The sequence below is a fragment of the Pygocentrus nattereri genome, chromosome 14, assembly GCF_015220715.1.
Source record: "Pygocentrus nattereri isolate fPygNat1 chromosome 14, fPygNat1.pri, whole genome shotgun sequence".
NCBI lineage: Eukaryota > Metazoa > Chordata > Actinopteri > Characiformes > Serrasalmidae > Pygocentrus > Pygocentrus nattereri.
The window spans coordinates 6,188,753-6,208,912 of record NC_051224.1 but is presented as its reverse complement, the minus strand read 5'-3'; the positions used below and the strand labels follow the sequence as shown (position 1 = coordinate 6,208,912).

At 37.6% G+C, this 20,160-nt stretch overlaps 1 protein-coding gene across 1 annotated transcript in view; it reads left to right on the top strand.

Annotated features, from left to right (window-relative positions):
* Positions 1-20,160, top strand: part of usp43b (ubiquitin specific peptidase 43b) — a 154,896-nt gene that overhangs the window by 112,610 nt on the left and 22,126 nt on the right. Inside the window, exon 9 of the mRNA XM_017705676.2 lies at positions 13,275-13,378. Within this exon, the coding sequence (XP_017561165.1) occupies positions 13,275-13,378 (104 nt within the window). The remainder of the gene's footprint in view (positions 1-13,274; positions 13,379-20,160) is intronic.

Here is a 20,160-nt window from a genome sequence, read left to right as displayed (position 1 = left end):
TCAATCAAGATCACATTGGCATTTGTAAGTAGACGAAAAGATTATTTATTATGATCTGAATTGGATGAAAAGTTGTAGTGCATACAGTCCTCATCATGCATATTCATACAGAAACAAACAAAAAAAGGTTGTACATACAGACTCAAAGCTGTCAATGCCGAATGTAAATCGAATGTAAATGAAACTGTGTAAATAAATATTTAATTACAGAATTCCATTTAACCCTTGTGTGGTGTTGGGGTCCCATTTGTGTTGGGGACCCATTTTCAGTGTTTACCAGAAAGACAAAATAATGTGATTTATTATTGTTTCAACCTCAGATTCTGTGGCCTTTGCTCATTTCCTTTGAAGAACATGATAAATACCCCATTTTCAATGACTTCACACTGTTCACCACCCCCCACCACACACACACACACACACACACAGCACCTCCACACTTTTATTCCGCGGCAGGTGTGTGTGAATGTGTTTGTATATGTGTGCGTGTGTGTATGAGGGTGAACAACATGGACATGCTGCTGACTGGCTACAGCTGCTAAAGAAGAACTGTGTGCTGGGCACTTTATTTTACTATTTTATTATTTTACTATTTTAAAAATCTGGTGTTTTTACATAAATAATGGATTAAAAAAATAAATAAATGTAGTGGGTCTACAAGACCGCAGAGTAACAACAACATGAACACCACACGAGGGTTAAATAGTAGAGCAAAATTACAGTTGTAGCTCTTGACTTCTAGGGGTTAAAGGATAGAGCCAGGACGGTGGGGCACAAATGAATGTAGGGTTAAATGTAACATGTATGTGTTATGTAGTTAAACAGGTTCAAGTAATAAATGCTGTTAGTCATCTTTTCATGTTCCTAGGGCAACATCATCTGCATGTTTTGACAGCAATCATGCAGATATTTCTCAAGATTCACCCTCAATAGTGTTTTTGTACCATAAAAGTTATTTTCCGTAATCATAAGTGTGTTTTGATTATTTGATTAGTTTTGTATATCATGAAATTATTCTGTTGGTGGCTGTAATGCAGCACCATTTTGATGCATGTAAGTAACGCACAGTGAGAACTCTCCAGCTAAAGATAAACACTATGAGAAGTCCGTATTCACTCAAGTAAATTCAAAACCGTTTTTAGACGCTTTTGGAGTCAACAAAGTGTACTATAGGTATCATGTAAATAAACCTGTTTCATTTTTACTGTGCTGATACATGTTTTTGATACATGTGGTAAAAAAATAAATTTGCCACTCATCACTTATTTTGATGAATATACTTTTATGTATTTAGGTTAAAAAGCTTGTTTGGTTCAACCAACATAAACTGTATTGAATTAATCATGTTCTGCATGTTCTAGCCCCTCAATCTGCTGCATTGAACCCGGCCTATGGAATTAATCATAATGTTTCCATGCTGCTTTTGTCTTTGTTGTTCACAAACAATATCTGTTGGAAACAAAGTATACTTTTTTTTTATTTTGTAGGACACATTTAAAATTATTGAGCAGACACCGACGTGTGTTAGATTGTGCTTTGAGAGTGAATGACAATGATGGAGGGAAAATTGTAGAGAGAAATAGAGAAGTCCTTGAAACAGAGGGGAAAATCTGTGTTGAGATACCATGTCAGGGAGGTAGGGAGACATGGAGAAAGCATGTGAGATTGAGTGAAAAACAAAGAGAGGAAGTGGCAAAGCGAGGAAGTGTGAGGGAACAAGCGACATTTGGCCTGAATTCAGCTGTGAGGCTCCTGAGAGAGGGCTCAGCCATTCATTACGCTGCCGTATTCTTCTTGTCGTCTGTCCAGCCCCCCTGGTAGGCTATTTGATTAAATCTCACTCTATTTAATCAGAGCTGGTTGCCAACTGCTGTTCTGCAGAAGCCTTTCCTTTTTTACATCTTTGCTCTCCGCCTCAGTGTGACAGCCTGTGCAAGCGGCGTCAATCAAATGCTATCAAATGTGTTCTTACAGTCCGTTTCTCTCTCTCATTCTCATTCTCCACATGCCAGCTGATACATTTGATCACGCTAATGACACTCATTCATTTAATATGTTTGGTATATACAGTTCTGTGAAAAAGTCTTAAGCATCTGAGAAATATACATTTTAAAAAAGCTCACAGTCTTTGTAGTATATACAGGACCTCTCCCTCCGATCTTGCTGGTTGACGTACAGATGACCTTCTTAGTCTTCATGATCATGGGGTCTGTCTCACCATGCAGTATTTCTCACTTACCCAGCTAATTTTAAGCATAGTTTAGTGGAAACTTAGTGGCTGATGCTTCGTTAGACAAATGCCTGATCCACTACTTCTATTTATACACATTAACACCAAATAGCAACAACAGAAATGAAAATACATTTTTTTCCCCCACAGTGACAGTGTATTTTCATAAAAACGCTGATATTACAATAAAAGACAATAACATTAATGAAATAAGTAGTATATTTCATGTAAAGGTGTTTGCTTAACCATTTAGAAGCTTCTGCGTGTGGCAGCTTAGTGTTATTTGTTTTTACGCTGTAAAAAAAGATTTGGGGGTTTTAACTTAAAAAAGACATAAAACTGAGATTTTTGAACTTGTAATAATAAGTTGACAGTGCTTAACACAGATTCTTTCACCGAATTAACTCCGTTAACTCAAAGTTTTAAGGCAGGCTCACATTAACTTCTTTGGTTAACAACATCTGGCTAGTCAGTCCTTCATTAAGTAAGATTAAATGCGATGGTGGTGAGTTTGAACAAAATACAGAATATCTAACTAAACTTGATCGTGCTGCTAGCGTGTTATTCTAAGCAGCTTGTAAGATGTGTGCTACTAAAGACAAAAGTCTTTACATTTTACAGTTTTTGTGTTTATTTGTATTCATTCTAATATATAGTTATATATTGTCCTTAATGGCAAAACACTCACCACCAGATAAATGTTTTAAACTTTTAGTTTAACTATCTTTTACTAAGTACTAAGTACTGCAGCCCTCCCATTTCCTATTTATTATTCTGTTTTTTTGTTTTCTCGTTCTTTATTTTTAATAAATGTTCTGTCTGTTCTGTTTTGATCAATCAGGTATCTGTGTAATCCAACAAAAGCCCATATCATGCAGCCCTAGTGTGTTATTGGTTCTAATTTCCATCCCAAACTCAGAGCTTTTGTTCTAGTAGAGTCCAAGATAGATTGGTGTCTTGAAAGGTACTAAATAAAAGAGCAGATATCAGTTTGTTAGCTGTGAAATTGACCTGTCTATCCTCTGCTTTCAAATATTTTCTTCTTCAAAGAGACACTCCTGCCTACAACTAGCATTTAATGTTATGTCTTATTTCTATAATATTCTGTAGTGCAGAGTCACATACACCAGCCTCATCAGTTTTACAGAATTCCCAGGTTTGTGTCCTTTTATGTTTAAAGTTAAAAATGTGTTAATATATTTGTTCAGATAAAATGCTGAATGTCTTTTACAAGCTTCAAATGACAGACAACAAATGTTAATGTGAATCACTCTTAGCTTAGTGTTAACAGATCATTAAAATCCCATAACAGTGATGGTAGGAATTAGCACTATTGTAGAGATGTTTTTTTTTTCCCTTATTTTTGGGAAAGTTTTGACATTCATGCTCATGAACTGAAGGCCTAGCTCTAACAGTCTCAGTTACAAATTAAACATCATTTGGAATTAATAGCTTTAATATACTTTACCTTACATATCTTGACTTTAATATAACTAATAACGTAAGTATTTTGGTAGAAACCAAATTGTTCGCTAAAATTGCTGAATGCATTGAACAGCATTTTTGTTAATGAACTGTTCCATTACTGCTTGATCTCTGTGCTCCCTTTGATACCATTGACCATAAAATGTTTACAGATAGACTTAAGAACTGTGTTGGGCTCTCAGGAGCTGCCCTAAAATGGTTCAGTTCATACCTGCAAGGAAGGGACTACTGAAAATACAATTTTTTGTGATCATTTTTTATTTGTTTCATGTTATTGAAGCAGCATTTTATCACAACATTACAGAACTACAAGAAATGCACAAAACAACCCCCTTACCCTCCCCATCCCTCCCCGTCCCACTGGACCATCTCTCCCCGTCCCCCAGGGTTTAATTCTTGGGCCACTCTTATTCATTTGTACATGCTCTTGGCCAAATACTACGATGACTATGAGATATCTTAGCACAGCTATGCAGATGACACTTGGATTTATTTGGCCCTCTCCCCAAACAACTATGGTCCCCTTGACTCACTTTGTAAGTGGCTTGAGCACATTACTTACTGGATGGGACAAAACTTTCTGCAGTTGAATAAAGATGAAACAGAGATTGTTTTATTTGGGAAGAGCAATGTGAGGCACAGAATAGCTGCCTCTCTGGACTCATGAATCCAGAATTGGTGTACTAATGGGATGTGGCCTTAGTTTTAGCAGTTGTGTCAAGCAGTTACTAAATCAGCTTTTTATCACCTTAAGAATATCAACAAGATCAGAGATTTTCTGACTAAAGCAGACCCGGAGAAACTCATCCATGTCTTTATTTCTAGCAGGATTGATTACTGTAATGATTTTCTAACTGGACTCCCTAAAAAGACCATCAGTTTCAGATGATTCAAAATGCAGCTGCCAGAGTTCTCACTAGGAGAAAAAGAAGGGAACACATCACCCCCATTTTTAAACCCTTATACTGGCTGCCTGTCTGTTACAGATAAATCACTCAGTGGTGCAGGACGGCATGTTTACTTCATATGTTGCAGCAATATGAGCCGAGCAGAACTCTCAAATCATTAGGAACTAGTCAGTTAGTCATGCCGAAGGTGAAGACTAGACATGGAGAAGCAGCGTTTAGCTACTATGCTGCTCTTAAATGGAACCAGTTAACAGAGTATTAGAGGAGCCCCAAGACTGGACTAAAATCCAGACGTTCCTCTTTAAGCAGCTCAGTTTAAGCACTATTAACGTTTCTAGCCCCTTTAGCTCTGTAACGGCCCTTTTCTATTCTAATCTAACTTTTAACATGATTTTTAAATATCATTATTTAATTTGATTTGAATGTAATGATGTTCTCTTTTAAATCTGTTGTTTTAATCATATGTTTAATTTCTATTCTTAAAAAGAATACTTTTTTTTTTTACTCTGTATTGCCTGATTGTATTTTCTTTGTATATTTCTTTGTAAAGCACTTTGAATGACAGCAGTGTATGAAATGTGCTATGTAAGTAAACTTGCCTGGCCTAATGTTATGTAAAGACAGCGAGTGAGTGTAGAGGGCGGTAAACATTTGCACATCTTCCCAGCTCATGTTAACCTGTATTTTGCCTTTCACCACAGCATGGGTGGTCTTTGCAGACAGATATATGCATATATACACAGATGTCCGTGATGTGGAGCACAAAGTGGAGCTTTAAACAATGCTGGCAGACTTGACAGGCTAACTACTGCAATTTACTCTAGGCTTGGGGAGGCACCTTATCACAAATAGTAATGTGACTGATTTCCAGTTTAGCAGAGTTTGGACACAGAGTGTGTGAGAAAGCGAGACAGTGACTGAGTGTTAAACAGACAGGGCCAAAAAAAGAATCATCTCCATGGTGTGTTCTGTCTGGCTGTCTGCCTGTACTATAAATAACTGAATTTACTTTGGTAGCCCAACCTTATTATTAAAGGCAATTTTGCTGGTACAGATCATTTCTGGGACACTGCAATTAACTCCAAATAATGGATGTGGGATGTGATTGATGTACTGTAAAAGACATGCTGGACAGGGTTATGTTTTAGGTTTAGTAGGTCTTTGTGAATAACATGCTTTTCAAAAACACTGTTCATGTGGAATTAAAGTCTTCTGTTTCTGACTCAGCTGGAGTTGAGGTTAAGGTTCATCTCTAAAAGCAGTGGCCTCAGAAAGAATAGCTTTCACCCTTAATGGTTGTCAGTTATTTGTGGCTCTGCCTTATTCTCAGAGATGATTCATAGATAATTCTGGGACCAATGATCGTCAGTTGTTCAAAGAAAAAACTAGTATAGTATAGTAGTATGAGTGGCTCTGGATGCAGTATAGCTTGAGCAGTAGTAGTAGACCCTGCAGTATGGCACTATAAGGGTTCCCAATACACTCTGCTCACAGCATCCTGACTGTTTCCCTTCTGTGCTTGCGGAATCCAGCATACAGTTCCAGGCTCGATGTTCACATTGTAAGCTTTATTGCTCAATTTCAAATTTTTGATCCAATCTTATCTTCTTGACGGTTTGCATCATGTTTGTGAATTAGCCTTATCTGTCATTTGTGTGAACACATTTCTTCTCAGAAACAATCAATTGTGCACAGCAACTGATATGGATTTTTTGTGACTGGTACAGATACAGTTATGACTTTATGGGGCTAAAAGCCAATAACCCGTAAGAACAGTTGTCAAAAATGAAACAGAATCCAAAAGTTTTAGTTAAACAGAACATTACAAATTTGTTGTCAACTTGAAATAGTCAGTAATAAAGCTGATCAATCAGAATGACTTTGTATTGATTTGACCAATCCCTGACTGGCCAGCTGGCCCAAAACCATGTAAGCAATATGTAAAACCCAACAGAACCACTGGACCCCACTGCTGTAGAGGTCACCATAGCATTCAGGTCTGTACTGTTTTCTTGGTGTACACCACACATGCACTCGCCCATTTGAGGAGAACATGGTGAAGAATGACTCATCTAACTGTATCACTTTTTCCACATCTGTGTGTATCAGTGTTGATAGTTTCTGCATCACTGAGGTCTCTTATAGTCATTCGTCTTTGTAATAAGGGGTTCATGCGCTGCAACCCTGCTATTTTTCCCTCTTTGTGTAGTTGTGGACAGACTGAGCGTAATGTCACCTCCTGCGCTGACATTCTCAGTCAACTGAGAAACACTGGCGCTTCTGTTTCTCTGTACATCTCACACCATGCTTATTGAATCTGCACTTCTGATCCGAATGCAGATGTCACTTTATTCATCGTTTCTGTTGAAACACTAGCCAGCTGAACAGACTGACACTTCTGGGAGATTCTCTTCTCCCATCTGTGGTTAAATAGAAATACTGTAGCATGAGGGAGTTTCCTAGAACCCTTAGCTGCATCCATATTTTCTGCTGTTTCTCTCTTTTTTAAAAAGACATGTCACTCTGGCACTTAAGCACTGGTGACGCTGGATTATGACGACAGTGGCATGGACAGTGAAGTGTGACACGAAAAGTATGTTTAAATGAATTTCCATCCACATGGCCATGTGTCAGATGTATTTCTGATCTAACAGCACATATGAAAGTGATTCAAAACTAATTTTAAGCTCTGAAAAAAGTTTAACCTAAGCAGACCTTTACAGTTGCATGCAGAGCGGCGCACACACACACACACACATTTCGTTAGCCGCTTCTCCTTATCCCAGCCGTCATTGGGCAGAAGGTAGGACAGGTCAGAGCGGCACTGTTGATCATATTTCAGTCATGATTGTGATTTGTGTTTTGTCTTCCTCAGATGCAAATCTCAGGAAGACAAATGCAGTAATGGTTTGCTAAAATCGATAATTGGCTAGATATTGTTTTTATTGACTCGTGTTGGCAAGCTTGTTTTTCTGGCCAAAAAAAGCACACATTTATTTACTTTACGACTTATTTTGATTTTATTTAGCATTTAAAAATTCATACATTTGAATGTAATTGAATTTAAGTGAATTTATAAATTAATAAATAAGTTCACACATCCTTTAAGACAGAGATCACTAGTAGGTGGACTGTAGTCCGAGTCCAGAGCCAGACGCTGTGCGGACCTGGACCTGTAACCAATAAACTATGTAGAATTATTTCATTCTGAGGGGGCGGTCCTATTTTAATCAGCATAACTTTTCTAGCCTTTACAGTAGCTTTAGCAGCCCGGGAAACTCGCAGAACAATCGCATACGTTGTAAATGTACATGTACACATGTGACGCTACTCAGCCAATCAAATCTATGCATTACGATGAGCACTGAGGCCCCAGTAAGTGAAGCACAGATGTTCCTTTGCTTGAGGAAATTTTCTCTAACTGGACCTTACTGAATTTTAATTAAATTCCCCTGCTCTATGAGGACATAGATCTGCGCATTTTAATGTAGAATTACTTTTTATTTAACATATTGGGGGAAAAAATTAATTATGGCATGTGCAGATGTTACATTTTATGTTTTTCTTTTTTTTTCTAAGATGTTAAACTACATTTAGCCAACACTCTTATCCAGAGTGACTTACAATTTGATCTTTTTTTTTTTTTACACAGGTAGGGGAAGGTGGTGTTAGGAGTCTTGCCCAAGGACTCTTATTGGTATAGTGTAGGGTATTTAACCAGGTGGGGATTGAACCCCAGTCTACAGCATAGAAGGCAGAGGTGTTAACCACTACACTATACCAACCGCCAAGCTAAGTGTTCACTAAAAGTGAAGTATGTTCTCTGTAGATAATCTGCCAACCTTTTTCACAATATCAGCAAAATGTGATTGGGGTGTAAAACGTTTGCATACTATATAACTATATAAACCTGCATTACATGACAGTGGACAAACATCATGTCTACATACAGATATGTAAACTGTCCAGAGTGTCCGGTGTTTTTGTTTTCTATTGGTTTCAAAAAAAGCACTGAAAAACAGTTATTAATAATGTAGATTTTGATTATTGAGCAGAATTAACATGATTGACATTTTAGCCATTATTATGCTTCTCTAAATAATGACCAAAGAATTAGGGAGACCAATTAAGATTCTGCTTCCTCTGATTCTGGAGTTTCGTTGCTTCCTACCTGTTCTCCTTCAGCAGTCAGAGACTTCCCTCTGCTGGACACTTGAAAAAACAAGCTCTCCACTAAAATGCATCAGCTCTGACTCGGCGTACGTATAAACACATCAGCTCAGTTATCGGTGTGGTAACCAGCAACAGTGGGATAAAAATGACCAGGTTTTGATGTCTGAATCATCTCTGATCTTTTCCACCAAAGGTGATGTAGCCTCCTCAGTGATATTAATCACTCTGTCTGTGTGCATGAGGCATGATGAATGTGACTCAGTGATAACCCGATTGCCACCATCCATGCACAGGCAGCTTTTCTGAGGCAATAATGCTCACAGCTGTGCAATCAGCATGGAGCACTAGAGCCCCAGAAAAAAAGACTCACAGAAGTAGTCCATGTTTCCCTTTTAACCCCCTTTTCACAGTCTATTTTTACCTTTATTCTCTTTATCTCTCTCTCTCTCTCTTTTTCTCGCTCTCTCTCTCTCTGCCTCTCTCTGCAGGACTTCTTGTTTTTGTTTATCGTGGCGTCAAGGCCAAAGAGATGATTTGTATTTTGAAAGAAGTAAAAATGAATTTCATCTTTCGGACAAAGCAGCCTTGTATTATAGAGAGCACAGACAAGTTTGTGAACAAATTAGCTCACTGAAACAAGGCAAGAAATTCTGTTCAAATTCAAACTTTTCAATCGATGTTACATTTGTGTTTGTAAAAAAAGAAGATATTTTATTATGATCTGAATTTAATGAAAAGGTGTACTTGGTTTTTGCAAAAGGAACAAACACCCTTTATTGTTGTGTTTGTCATTGTTGCTTTCAAATGATTAAGCGCGATAAAGGCTGAATAATTGTGAATAATTATCATAAGGATGAAGCAACATTTATTCTGATGTATATAAAGAGAGATGTTGAGACGTAAATAAAGTCATTCTGAGCGTTTTGTGAAAATGCTATGTTCTAGAGAAACTTCCAGACTTGGACTTCTTTATAGTGGTGGTGAGAGTAACCATATAGCCATTTCATTTACTATCCACAACCAGCAGTGAACCTACTGTGTCCTCTGTGATTTATTTGTAATGTTTATGAAAGTTTCTTTGTGATATTTTTCCTCACAGTGCCCTGCATTCTGTGTAGCTCTCCTCCATTAATGTATATTAAAAATCATGTTTAGGCCAAAACCTTACATCATGTGGAGCATTCATGATGATTTCATGCGAGAACTTTGTGAGGTAGTAAAGGCACTTAAAATATTATCTCACAACTGAAATCATCTTAAATGTAGTCGATATAGCTTATATTTCAAGTTGAGACTGCTGTAAGCTTATTATAAGGTTATTTAGCTTATTTCAAGATGTTTTGAGTCATTTTATTCATTCTGTTGGCATATAAAGCAATCTCAGCATGAGAATTGAGCATTAGATACATTAGATACATTAGATACATTGACTACATTTAAGGTCATTTCACTTGACGTTTGTTGCAGTGTAAACTCTTTAGACATCTGGTTCCTATGAACATCCCTGTGAACAGTCTTGGTAAGTTTCTCTAGAATGTAGCAGTTCAAAACTAAGTACTCTAAATGACTTCACATACGTTCAAAAAATGTACCTATGCAGTAATTTTGAAAATTCAGTGGAATTCCCTTTTATAAATGCATGACGGCACATGGAATTCATTACATAATAATTCACTGTGTAATTAATAAAATAACTGAGCATTTGCATTTAATGGCATATTAAAAACATCGAAGATAGAAGTTGTTTTTTTGCTCTGTTCAAATACAAACCTCTGCTCATTAAATACTTACCTTAATAAAATGGCTTAGAATCAGACTCTTTCATAATTCCTATTATTTATTTGAGAAACTTCAAAGATTACAACTTTTCTAAAGTGCTGCCGGGGCTAAAATCAATAAGATGTATTGTTTTGGTACTAAAGCATTTCCCTCAGAGTTAACCTTGACTTCAAAGCTGCACTCACTTTAGATAACGGACTGTGTGAGCGTGAGTTTCTGTGTCAGTGTAGTAGCACCACTCTGTGGCCACTGCCTTTTTGTTTCTTTTTGTTTCTTTTTGTTTTATTTCGTACCTCAGGCAGTTAGATGTCCCAACCTTAATGAGAAATCTGTCTTGCTCTAGATAACAGCCGGCTCATCAAATATACCTGCAGGAAAAAGCTTATCGCAGAAATGAGTGCTTTAATCCCAGCTGTAGTGCTGTGTAGAGAAAGAACGAAACAACAACGCCTTTTGGAAACATATTCAATTGTATTTGGTATTTTACTGGTTAGCTAGACTTTTATTATACACTGGACTGCCAGAATATTAAGTATCTATCTATCTATATATATATATATATATATATATATGTAAATAGGTATAGCTTGGACTGATAGTCACTGACAGTTTATCAGGCACACATATCATGTACAGTATTGTGTCAAAGTTTAAGAAAAAAACATAAAATATTTAATAAACATTTATTTCTTCAGCAAAAAAACCAAAAATATTATAATGAATACAAATATCATTAGTACAGTAAGTAGTGATTTGTATGTATGTCAGTGTGACAAATTTCCAAGCCTCTCCTTGGGGAAGCCCACTTTTAATAGTAGTAGTTATTCTTCAATACCTGGTTTAATTAATCAGTTTATTAAGTTCTATCAGGTGGATTGAACAAATCTAAGCAATGGGTGAGGACACTGAAGAGAATTCGGGAATAAAACTTTGTTCTTCTAACTAGATCAACTACTTTTTTTCTAGTGTCATCAGTTCTTTTTATGGCTTTAATTCACGTTTTTATTTATTCTAGTGGTATGTTTTAATAGGCAAACATCTCACTTATTGCCCAGATTAATGGTCTTAACATTTTGATTATATGTTTTTATCACAGTGTGTTAAGCGCACTGTGTAACCCCTACACTTAATGCTTGCCATTTCTGTGTCAGTGTTACTGCTGTGCTGTGAATGGGATACCACCCAAATAGTTTCTGGTCAGTGGCAATCTTATGGAGTTCCTTTTCCACTGATAGATGGGATAGAGGAGGACTGAAAAACTGAGCAGCTACATTCTTATTTATGTACACCAGTAGCTACATTTACTTTCAAAAGATTATGAAATATGTCATAACACATCAAAAAGTTTGTCCATGTAAATAGAAAATTTCAGTAATACTTTATGAACTTTAGTTCAACCTTTACCTGAAATGATATGAAAACCTACATTGGAAACTTTTTTTTTTTTCCTGAAAACTCATTTATAAATCATTTTTGTGTCATGTTGACAGATGTCCATCACATGCCGCTTACAACAAACACACACAGCATTGTACAGAGGTATAGTTAGACTGAAGGGGAGACGACAGCATTAAAAAAAAAAAAAAAAACCTTTTTAGCTCTTACAGAGAGAGATGTCCTAAGTAGTCTACAGCCTTTCTAACACAGTCACCTCTGTGGCGGATAAATGGGTCTCTGTGGCATAGCAGTTTTGGATGGAATTTAAAAAAATTAATAATAGTAGTAATGATAATGATAATAATAATAATAATAATAATACAGCTTTTAAAAATAAAATAAAATAAAATAAACAGAATGTCCTTATCAGTAGGTTATGAGGAAGTCAAGGAAGGTCCCTGTAATTCCCTTCTGTAAAGCCTCTGAATCTGCCATCTGCGTTGGAGGCGAAGTATTCTGTAACATGACAGCAGGATTCAGACACTCACGGCTTACAACACAAAATTAAGCCATTTGAATCCAAATCTAAGGTCATGGTTGGCACACAAGTGTCGAATCCAGAGGTCAAATCCAGAAAAGACAACCAGCACAGAAAGATAAACACAACAAGAGGCAAATAGTCTGAAAGGGTCAATAAATAGACAGAAATGGTCATAAACAGGAATCACAAACCCAAGACATGCTCAGTATATCTATAATAGGTGCAATACCTCACAACTAAGCTATGCTAAAGCCTGGGCTTAAATACAAAACCATGATAGTCACAGGATAAAACCAACAGGTGAGCAGGATTAGTAGTCTGGAGACTGGGAGCGCTGATTGGAGCGTGAGGGAAGGTCAGGAGTCATGTGAGTCACGTGATCTCCTGGAGGATTCTGTAAGTTGGAGACCAAGTGAGTCTCAGAGTCGGAGGGATGTGTGCCAGTGCCTGTTACGACATATGAAATCAGAAATAGAAACATGCCAAACACAACTGACAACACTTATTTGCAGAAAATAACATCATTACATAAAGCATTTTTATTGCTTAAAGTCAGTTTGATGGATGTTGCTGGGCAGCAAAAATTTCCAACATTTTTTATGCATTTTCATTTTATTGCTTGCATTTTGCACAGAAAGTCAATGGAAATGTATCCGTTGTCCACAAAGTGCACCTGCATTGTAGGTGTACCTGGTAAACTGGCCACGTGCAATGTATTGCAGTTATTACAGAAAGGTCATTATAAGCCACATTGCTAACCAGCCACTTTAACTTCTTGCAGAATACCAGAGTGCTGTTCAAGATCCGTGTTGTTGGTGGTTCAATTTCCTGTAGCTACCTGAGTCCTCAAGATGGACGGCCACTTTACCACCCTGCAGTAGACAGGTAAGAGTGAAGGTGAAGGTATGCAAGCTTGTGTGAGAGCGTGACCTTGGCAGTCATTAAATTTGCCATTTTTGTGGTTAACATTCCAAAGTCTCGATCATCACCAGCGACAGCAAAAGCATGGTGTAATTTGAGTTGCAGTCCTTTAAAACAAGTTGAGAAATCCTATCAAATGTGTGGATTTTAAAGTTTTGATACCACAATTGTGCAGGTTTTAATTATATTGTGCTGTTGTATTATTATTTAGGGCTGCCAAGCAATTAATATAATTAATTGTGATTAATCATCCTTTCTGTAGTTAATCACAGTTAATCTCATTTGTCTTATTTACTCAGGATTGATCCCTAAGAAAGGTTTTTTTGTTTTTTTTTTAATTGAAAAAGAAGTGCACTATGTTATAGCCGTATGAGTGGACAGTTTTGTCAGAACATGGGCAGTCGTGGGCTGGAGGTTAGGAAACCAGCCCTGTGACCGGAAGGTTGCTGGTTCGATCCCCTTGGCTGACAGTCCATGACTGAAGTGCCCTTGAGCAAAACACCTAACCCCCAATTGTTCCCCGGGCGCTGTGGACAGGGCTGCCCACTGCTCCGGGTAAATGTGCTCACTGCTCCATAGTGTGTGTTCAGTATGTGGGTGTTTCACTGCCCGGATGGGTTAAATGCAGAGGTCTAATTTCACAGTGTGCAAAACACAGTGACACATGATTGTAAATTAAAATTATTAATACTTTCAGTAGCTCAATAACATTGTTTTCATTATGTGATCACACAGCTCACATGAACACGAACAGATTATGTAAACTCAAGGTGATCAAAAATACAGGGTTTCATCACTGACGTCCAGTGAGAGCAACACTGACTGCAGGTTCCTATTCCTCCATAACTGTCGGAAGTATAGGACCTCCTCAGATTTTGTTCCAATTGCCTGACTTCTGTAGTTTGCTCATAGCAGCAGTAAAGGTGTTTAGGCAGTTGGAGCAAAATCCTGTAAAGGGTTTTCACTTTTTCTGTATGTGAACATGAGGGCTTCAGTCACGTGCATCGTACCATGCAGTTCACAGGCAACTGGGCTTCAGGGTGGAACTTCATTCACATGGTTTAAAGGGTCAATCTAGGGAAGTGTGTTAACCTGGGTGTACATTACACAACATTTCAAATTCTATCAGGTTTCTAAAACGGAAATGTCTTTTTGTCATGAGGGCATTCACACTTCACAGTGAGGCAAAAAGGGGAAATAACACGTAGCAAGTTTTGGCCAGTAAAAGCACTCAAACCCCCAAAGTCTCCTGTTATCAGATGACCCAAGCTAAACTGGACAGCACTTATTTGTGCACATACAAGAAGCATAGCGAAACACAAACTGTGGCCTGAATCACTCGTTCAGTTCCATCTGGCCTCCATTTACTTCAGAGCTCGACTCATACCCCCCCCATTACCCAAGGATTCCTACTGTCAGTTGCTTTTGATTGAGCTTTTGAGCTGGAATTTCATTTTATAATGTGAAAATTTACCACAAGATGCAAATTGTGGTAAAAATGCCTGAAAATTGTGTAGTGTGGGCTTAGCTGTAACACTTAATCATTTATAGCACTAATGCATCATTTATGCATTAAATTTGACACCACTACTTATAATGTGAAAAGCAGCAGCACAAAGTACAGTAAAGAGCAAACGTTTTGCCATACGCTATTATACAGATACATAAATAGAAGCAATAAACTTTTTATATGACTTTTTTAAACATTCTAAAATATAAATTAAAGATTTTGTGATTTGTCTCAGGGAATTTGTTTACTATTGAATTTGCATTCGATGTGATTCGATGTGTATTCAACATTGCCTATAAAATATACATTGCAATTCCCTTTTCTCTCCTTTTTTTGCTACTTTCCATCACAGCATTCACCGAAGTGCACTCTTGCACAGGGTACATACTTGGTCTATCTTGCATACAAACACACATTTCCTCACCAAAGGAAACTTTGGCTGTGACTCCCACACTGACCTACAAGGGATCTTTTTGTCTAAGAAAAGAGAAAACTAGGAAAGGGAAGAGTCGTCTTATTTCTTGGTGATCCAAAGCATGCTCTGCTGTGAATTCTAACTATATAGGCAATGAGAAAATATTGATTTTTCTCCTCTGCATTCAGTAAACAAGTAAGCCAGGAATCGAAGATGCAATGTTCACCTTTTATTCTTCAGAAGCCATATTATCTTCATGTATTAATCTTGATAAAAAAACTTGTCAGATGAAATATTACAGCGATGACGGTGAGTAAAAAGTAGACATGTGGCTGTTTATTAGGAGAAATAATGTTATCACGTCTGACATGCTTGCTGAAACTGGAGAACAGCAACACTGATAAACAGCAGGGGGGCTGTCATTATGTTCTTAACTTGCAATTTATTGGCCTTTGTTGAGACCTTGAGACTTTGGATTGAATGTGCTTTATAAAAACATCTCCCCTGATACTGATGACAAGAATGGCTCAGTGTTTCCTCCTGGAGAGAAACCTTGTTCTGTGATGAATTGCCTTGTTGTATTTCTGTGTATTCTCCTTTATTTATATGAAGACTGCCGCGGAGTCGTATAACTCAAACTCAGCGCAAGGATGTAAAACCAAATAAAGGGATGGAACCTTTCTGTCCTCTTCATGTCTTTAAATAGAAAATTCACATCTTTGTTTAGTGTCTTCTTAGCCACAGTGCAATGAGATGAAGACGCTGTTAATAAGGACTTTTGAAAGCCATAGACAGCTGGGCTATGAAGATACTACTGCAGATAAAGATGGCCCAGAGCGAAACGGCTTTGAATAATTCTTTTTGAATTGGCTCATATCGGCTCCAGCTCCACTGTGGCCCCGTCCACTCATGATTATGGATGCGCAAGTTTCACAAGACAATATGGATTGTGCTTTTTGCTTCACTATTTTCAATACAGAATTGGAAAAGAAATTCTAACACAACTTTTATACTTATTTGTGTATATATTTATGTTTGTTTATTTTTTATTTAAATAAATGTATGTAGTTTATGTAGTCATCTAACACTGGTGATTTTCTAGTGTCAGTGTGCTTGAACTCCATTATATTGACATGTGAATGTGTGTTGTCCTCCTAGTCTCACCATAAATTTCATGCCCCTCATCATGGGCACCTGGGCTTCCTGCCCCATAAGCGGAGTAAGAGGCATCATGGGAAGTTTTTTTTTTTGTTTTTTTTGTTTTTTTTCCTGTGTAATTCCCACTGTTGTTTTAAGAAGAATTCCTGCAGACTGGATAAATGGCACCAGAAAAAAGATCATTTAAACTGATTTGTGTTAAATGTTATGTATTAGCACAGGCATTTGATCCTCTGAGGGTTAAAACCTCTAAGCAATATCAGCAAGGTGATGCCAATTTAACTACACATGATTAAAGGGTTCTTTGTATTGCAGAATAGTTCTTTAGATGGAGAATGTGCTGTAGATGGTTCTATATACAGCCTGTTTAAAAAGAGTTCTATATAGCCACAAAACGGATTCTTCTATTTTTATGATGTCAAGCCTGTAGCAATAGAAGGTGCTATATAGAACACTTTTCCAAAAGTTTCTATATGGAACCAGATGAAGAACACTTTGCATCCATCTGAAAAACCCTTTGTTGATGCAAATAACCTTTTAATCATGTAATGGGTACTTTGAGTGTTGATGGTTCTATATAGAACCATTTCCTTTACCAAACGACTCTTGAAGAACCATCTCTTTTAAGTGTGTACCGCTCTTTGCTCATGCTTGTTGTGCTCAACCAGGAGACCGTTTTTCTTGTTCCCAGCTCAAGTTTTTCTCAGCCTGTCATTTCAAACAGCTTAGCTAATCAACCATCCAAGATAGCACTATGTAACACAAGTTTTGTTCCCAGCTTTTTAATGTTATATTCCAATTGCTTATGTCTAAAACAAATTTAAAATTGCTTACATTCATCATAAACTTCGCTTTTGTGGCCACGGCAACGAAAATGATGAATTTTTATTATAGAAACAGACGATTTTGCATCTTCTCATTTATACAGTCAGACTAAGAACACTATAGGCATTGCAAATTTACACAGATTACCAAAAACTGTTCAGAAGTGTGTGGTTTTCCGAGATTTACGACTATACTGCAAATCAGATTCACGAATCAATCCCCAAATATAGTCGCCCATCATGTTCTCGTTATATTGTCCTTGGTAACGGTATTCAAAGTTCATAATGTCCTGGTGGAAGCGCTCGCCTTGCTCCTCTGAATAAGCTCCCATGTTCTCTTTGAACTTATCAAGATGAGCATCAAGGATATGGATTTTGAGTGACATCCTGCAGCCCATTGCAGCATAGTTCTTTATCAGAGTCTGGACCAGTTGTACATAGTTTTCATCTTTATGATTGCCTAGGAAGCCGCGAACCACTGCGACAAAACTGTTCCAAGCCGCTCTCTCCTTCCTATTCAGGCAAATAAAGCAAGGATACTTAGTAAAACCACCTTGGAGGCCCATCAGGAATGACACCATTTTGAAATCTCCAATAACTTCCCAGCCGTACTCATCATACTTCAAGGCACCTAGCAACATCTTGACACTGGTGTATTCCTCTTTCAGGTGCACCGAGTGAGCTACAGGAAGAGATGGGTACTTGTTCCCATTGTGAAGCAGCACGGCTTTGAGGCTCTTGCATGAGCTGTCTATGAAGAGACGCCACTCATTCGGGTTACAGGTGATACCTATAGCCTCGAATAGACCGGCCATATTGTTGCAGAAGCACAGTCCGTCTTGATGACTGAAGAAGGTGGAAAAAACTTGATGACGCTTCCTCTGACCTGTGACTTGGACGCTTTCACCTAATAAGTTCCATTGCTTGAGCCTTGATGTCAGAAGCTCAGCGTTGGACTTGGTGAGACCAAGGTCTCTGATCAGATCGTTGAAGTCTTTTTGGTTAGGGTAGTATGGCTTCCGCTCCTCATCTGCACATGAAGAGAAATCGTGATCATCAACATCTTCCTGGGTGTCTGACCTGCTGCTTTCTTCTGAAGGTGGTGTTGCTCTGTCTGGAGTTGTTGGTACAGGAAGTTCAGGGCAGTGTGGTACTGGGGAAATAGATGAAGGAATGTCAGGATACGTTACAGGCGTTGCATTTTTGCCAGTGCAACGTTTGGAAGGGTCCACCATGCAGAAGTAGCAATTTGTTGAGTGATCAGTCGGTTCACGCCAAATTCTTGGGACAGCAAAATGCATGGCTCTCTTCTCTCCCCTGTACCAACCTATAAGCAAACAAAATAAAATTTGGATTGAGAATTTGATTTAGGCCTATTTCACACTAATGACTAGTGGTATGTGCGATATTAACACAGTTTGAAATCTGTTATATATCAAACAATAAAATATATCTGTATATATTTGATATATTTAACTATAACATGTGAAAAGGTGTTAATTAAAGCTCCTTTAAACTTTAACTGATTTAAAAATTTTGCAAAATTAAAATTTAAATCTGCTATTTAAGAGAGTATCATTTATCCGCTTACCTTCAAGAGTTTTCTTGCAGTGCTCACATGTGAAATGAGGAGCCCATGGTTTGTCTTGGTCACCAACAGGCATGCCGAAGTATGCTTTGTAGGCCTCACACATCTTAGCAGATTCTTCCACAGAGTACTTTTTTGCTCTTGTCTTTATAAAATGGCCACATACATAGCAAAATGCGTCTGCTGGATGTATGCAACCTCTTGATGCCATCTAAATTGACTGAGTTGCTGTGTACTGTAAGGAAAAAGGATGTCTCTCCAAACTCGATAAAAATGGTCAATCTTTATTCCATGCAGTATCAAAGTACAAGAGTGTACTGAGGATTCAGCAGAGCAAGACTGATCACCCGGTAGCAGAGTAACACACAATATATACATTTGAAAGTAGTGGTCCTTCCTAAGCTCCTCCTGTAATGGGTGTGGGGTGAAGTGTGAATACTGTCGTTATCAGAATCTGAATAGAGAATGAATTCACACCTGTCTGTCTAGGTCAATTCCCCTTTGTCTGTGATGGCTGTTGCCCACTTTCTATGCAATCCCAATCAATTAGATCATGTCTCTCCGTCTCTCAGGAAGGGCTATAGTGGCCCTATATAACTGTAGTTATACAGCTACCTACAATTCTGTACAGTCCCAGAAAGTTCTAGATAATTCTGGACAGTTCTAGAAACTTCTTGATAGTTCTCACAATTCCAGAAGCTTCTTAAGTATCTTGAAATATGGCAAATATCCTTAAATATAGATCAATTTCAAAATATCATTGTGCTGAGCACAAAAGCAAAGTTTACAGGGAATAATAACTTTTTTCTATTCATTTAGGGTACAAACAATCAGGAAAACACACTTAGCAACTGGGAACAAAATTTTTTTTGAAAATTGTTACATGGTATTATCAAAACCAGTAGTATAGTGTACTGTAGTTAACTTTCTTTTTTTATTCTTATGTTAACCTATTACCTTTAGGAGAATCATGTTATATACATCTACACATGTTATATACAAACTGTAGCAGTTCCTGTATCATGACATCCTACTCATGATCAGCCAGTTTCAGAGATCTCCCATAAATACTCCTAGTTTTGTGCTTGTTGCACAGATTTGCTCCCTCATTTCTGATATTTCCATTGTTTAGGTTTTCTGTTTCATCTTGTTTCTAGACCTTTGCTCTATTTGACTTTCTTCTTTTTTTTCTATTACCTCTATTTATGCTGATGCAACCAAATCTATTAAAATGTAGAGGTGTGTATGAAT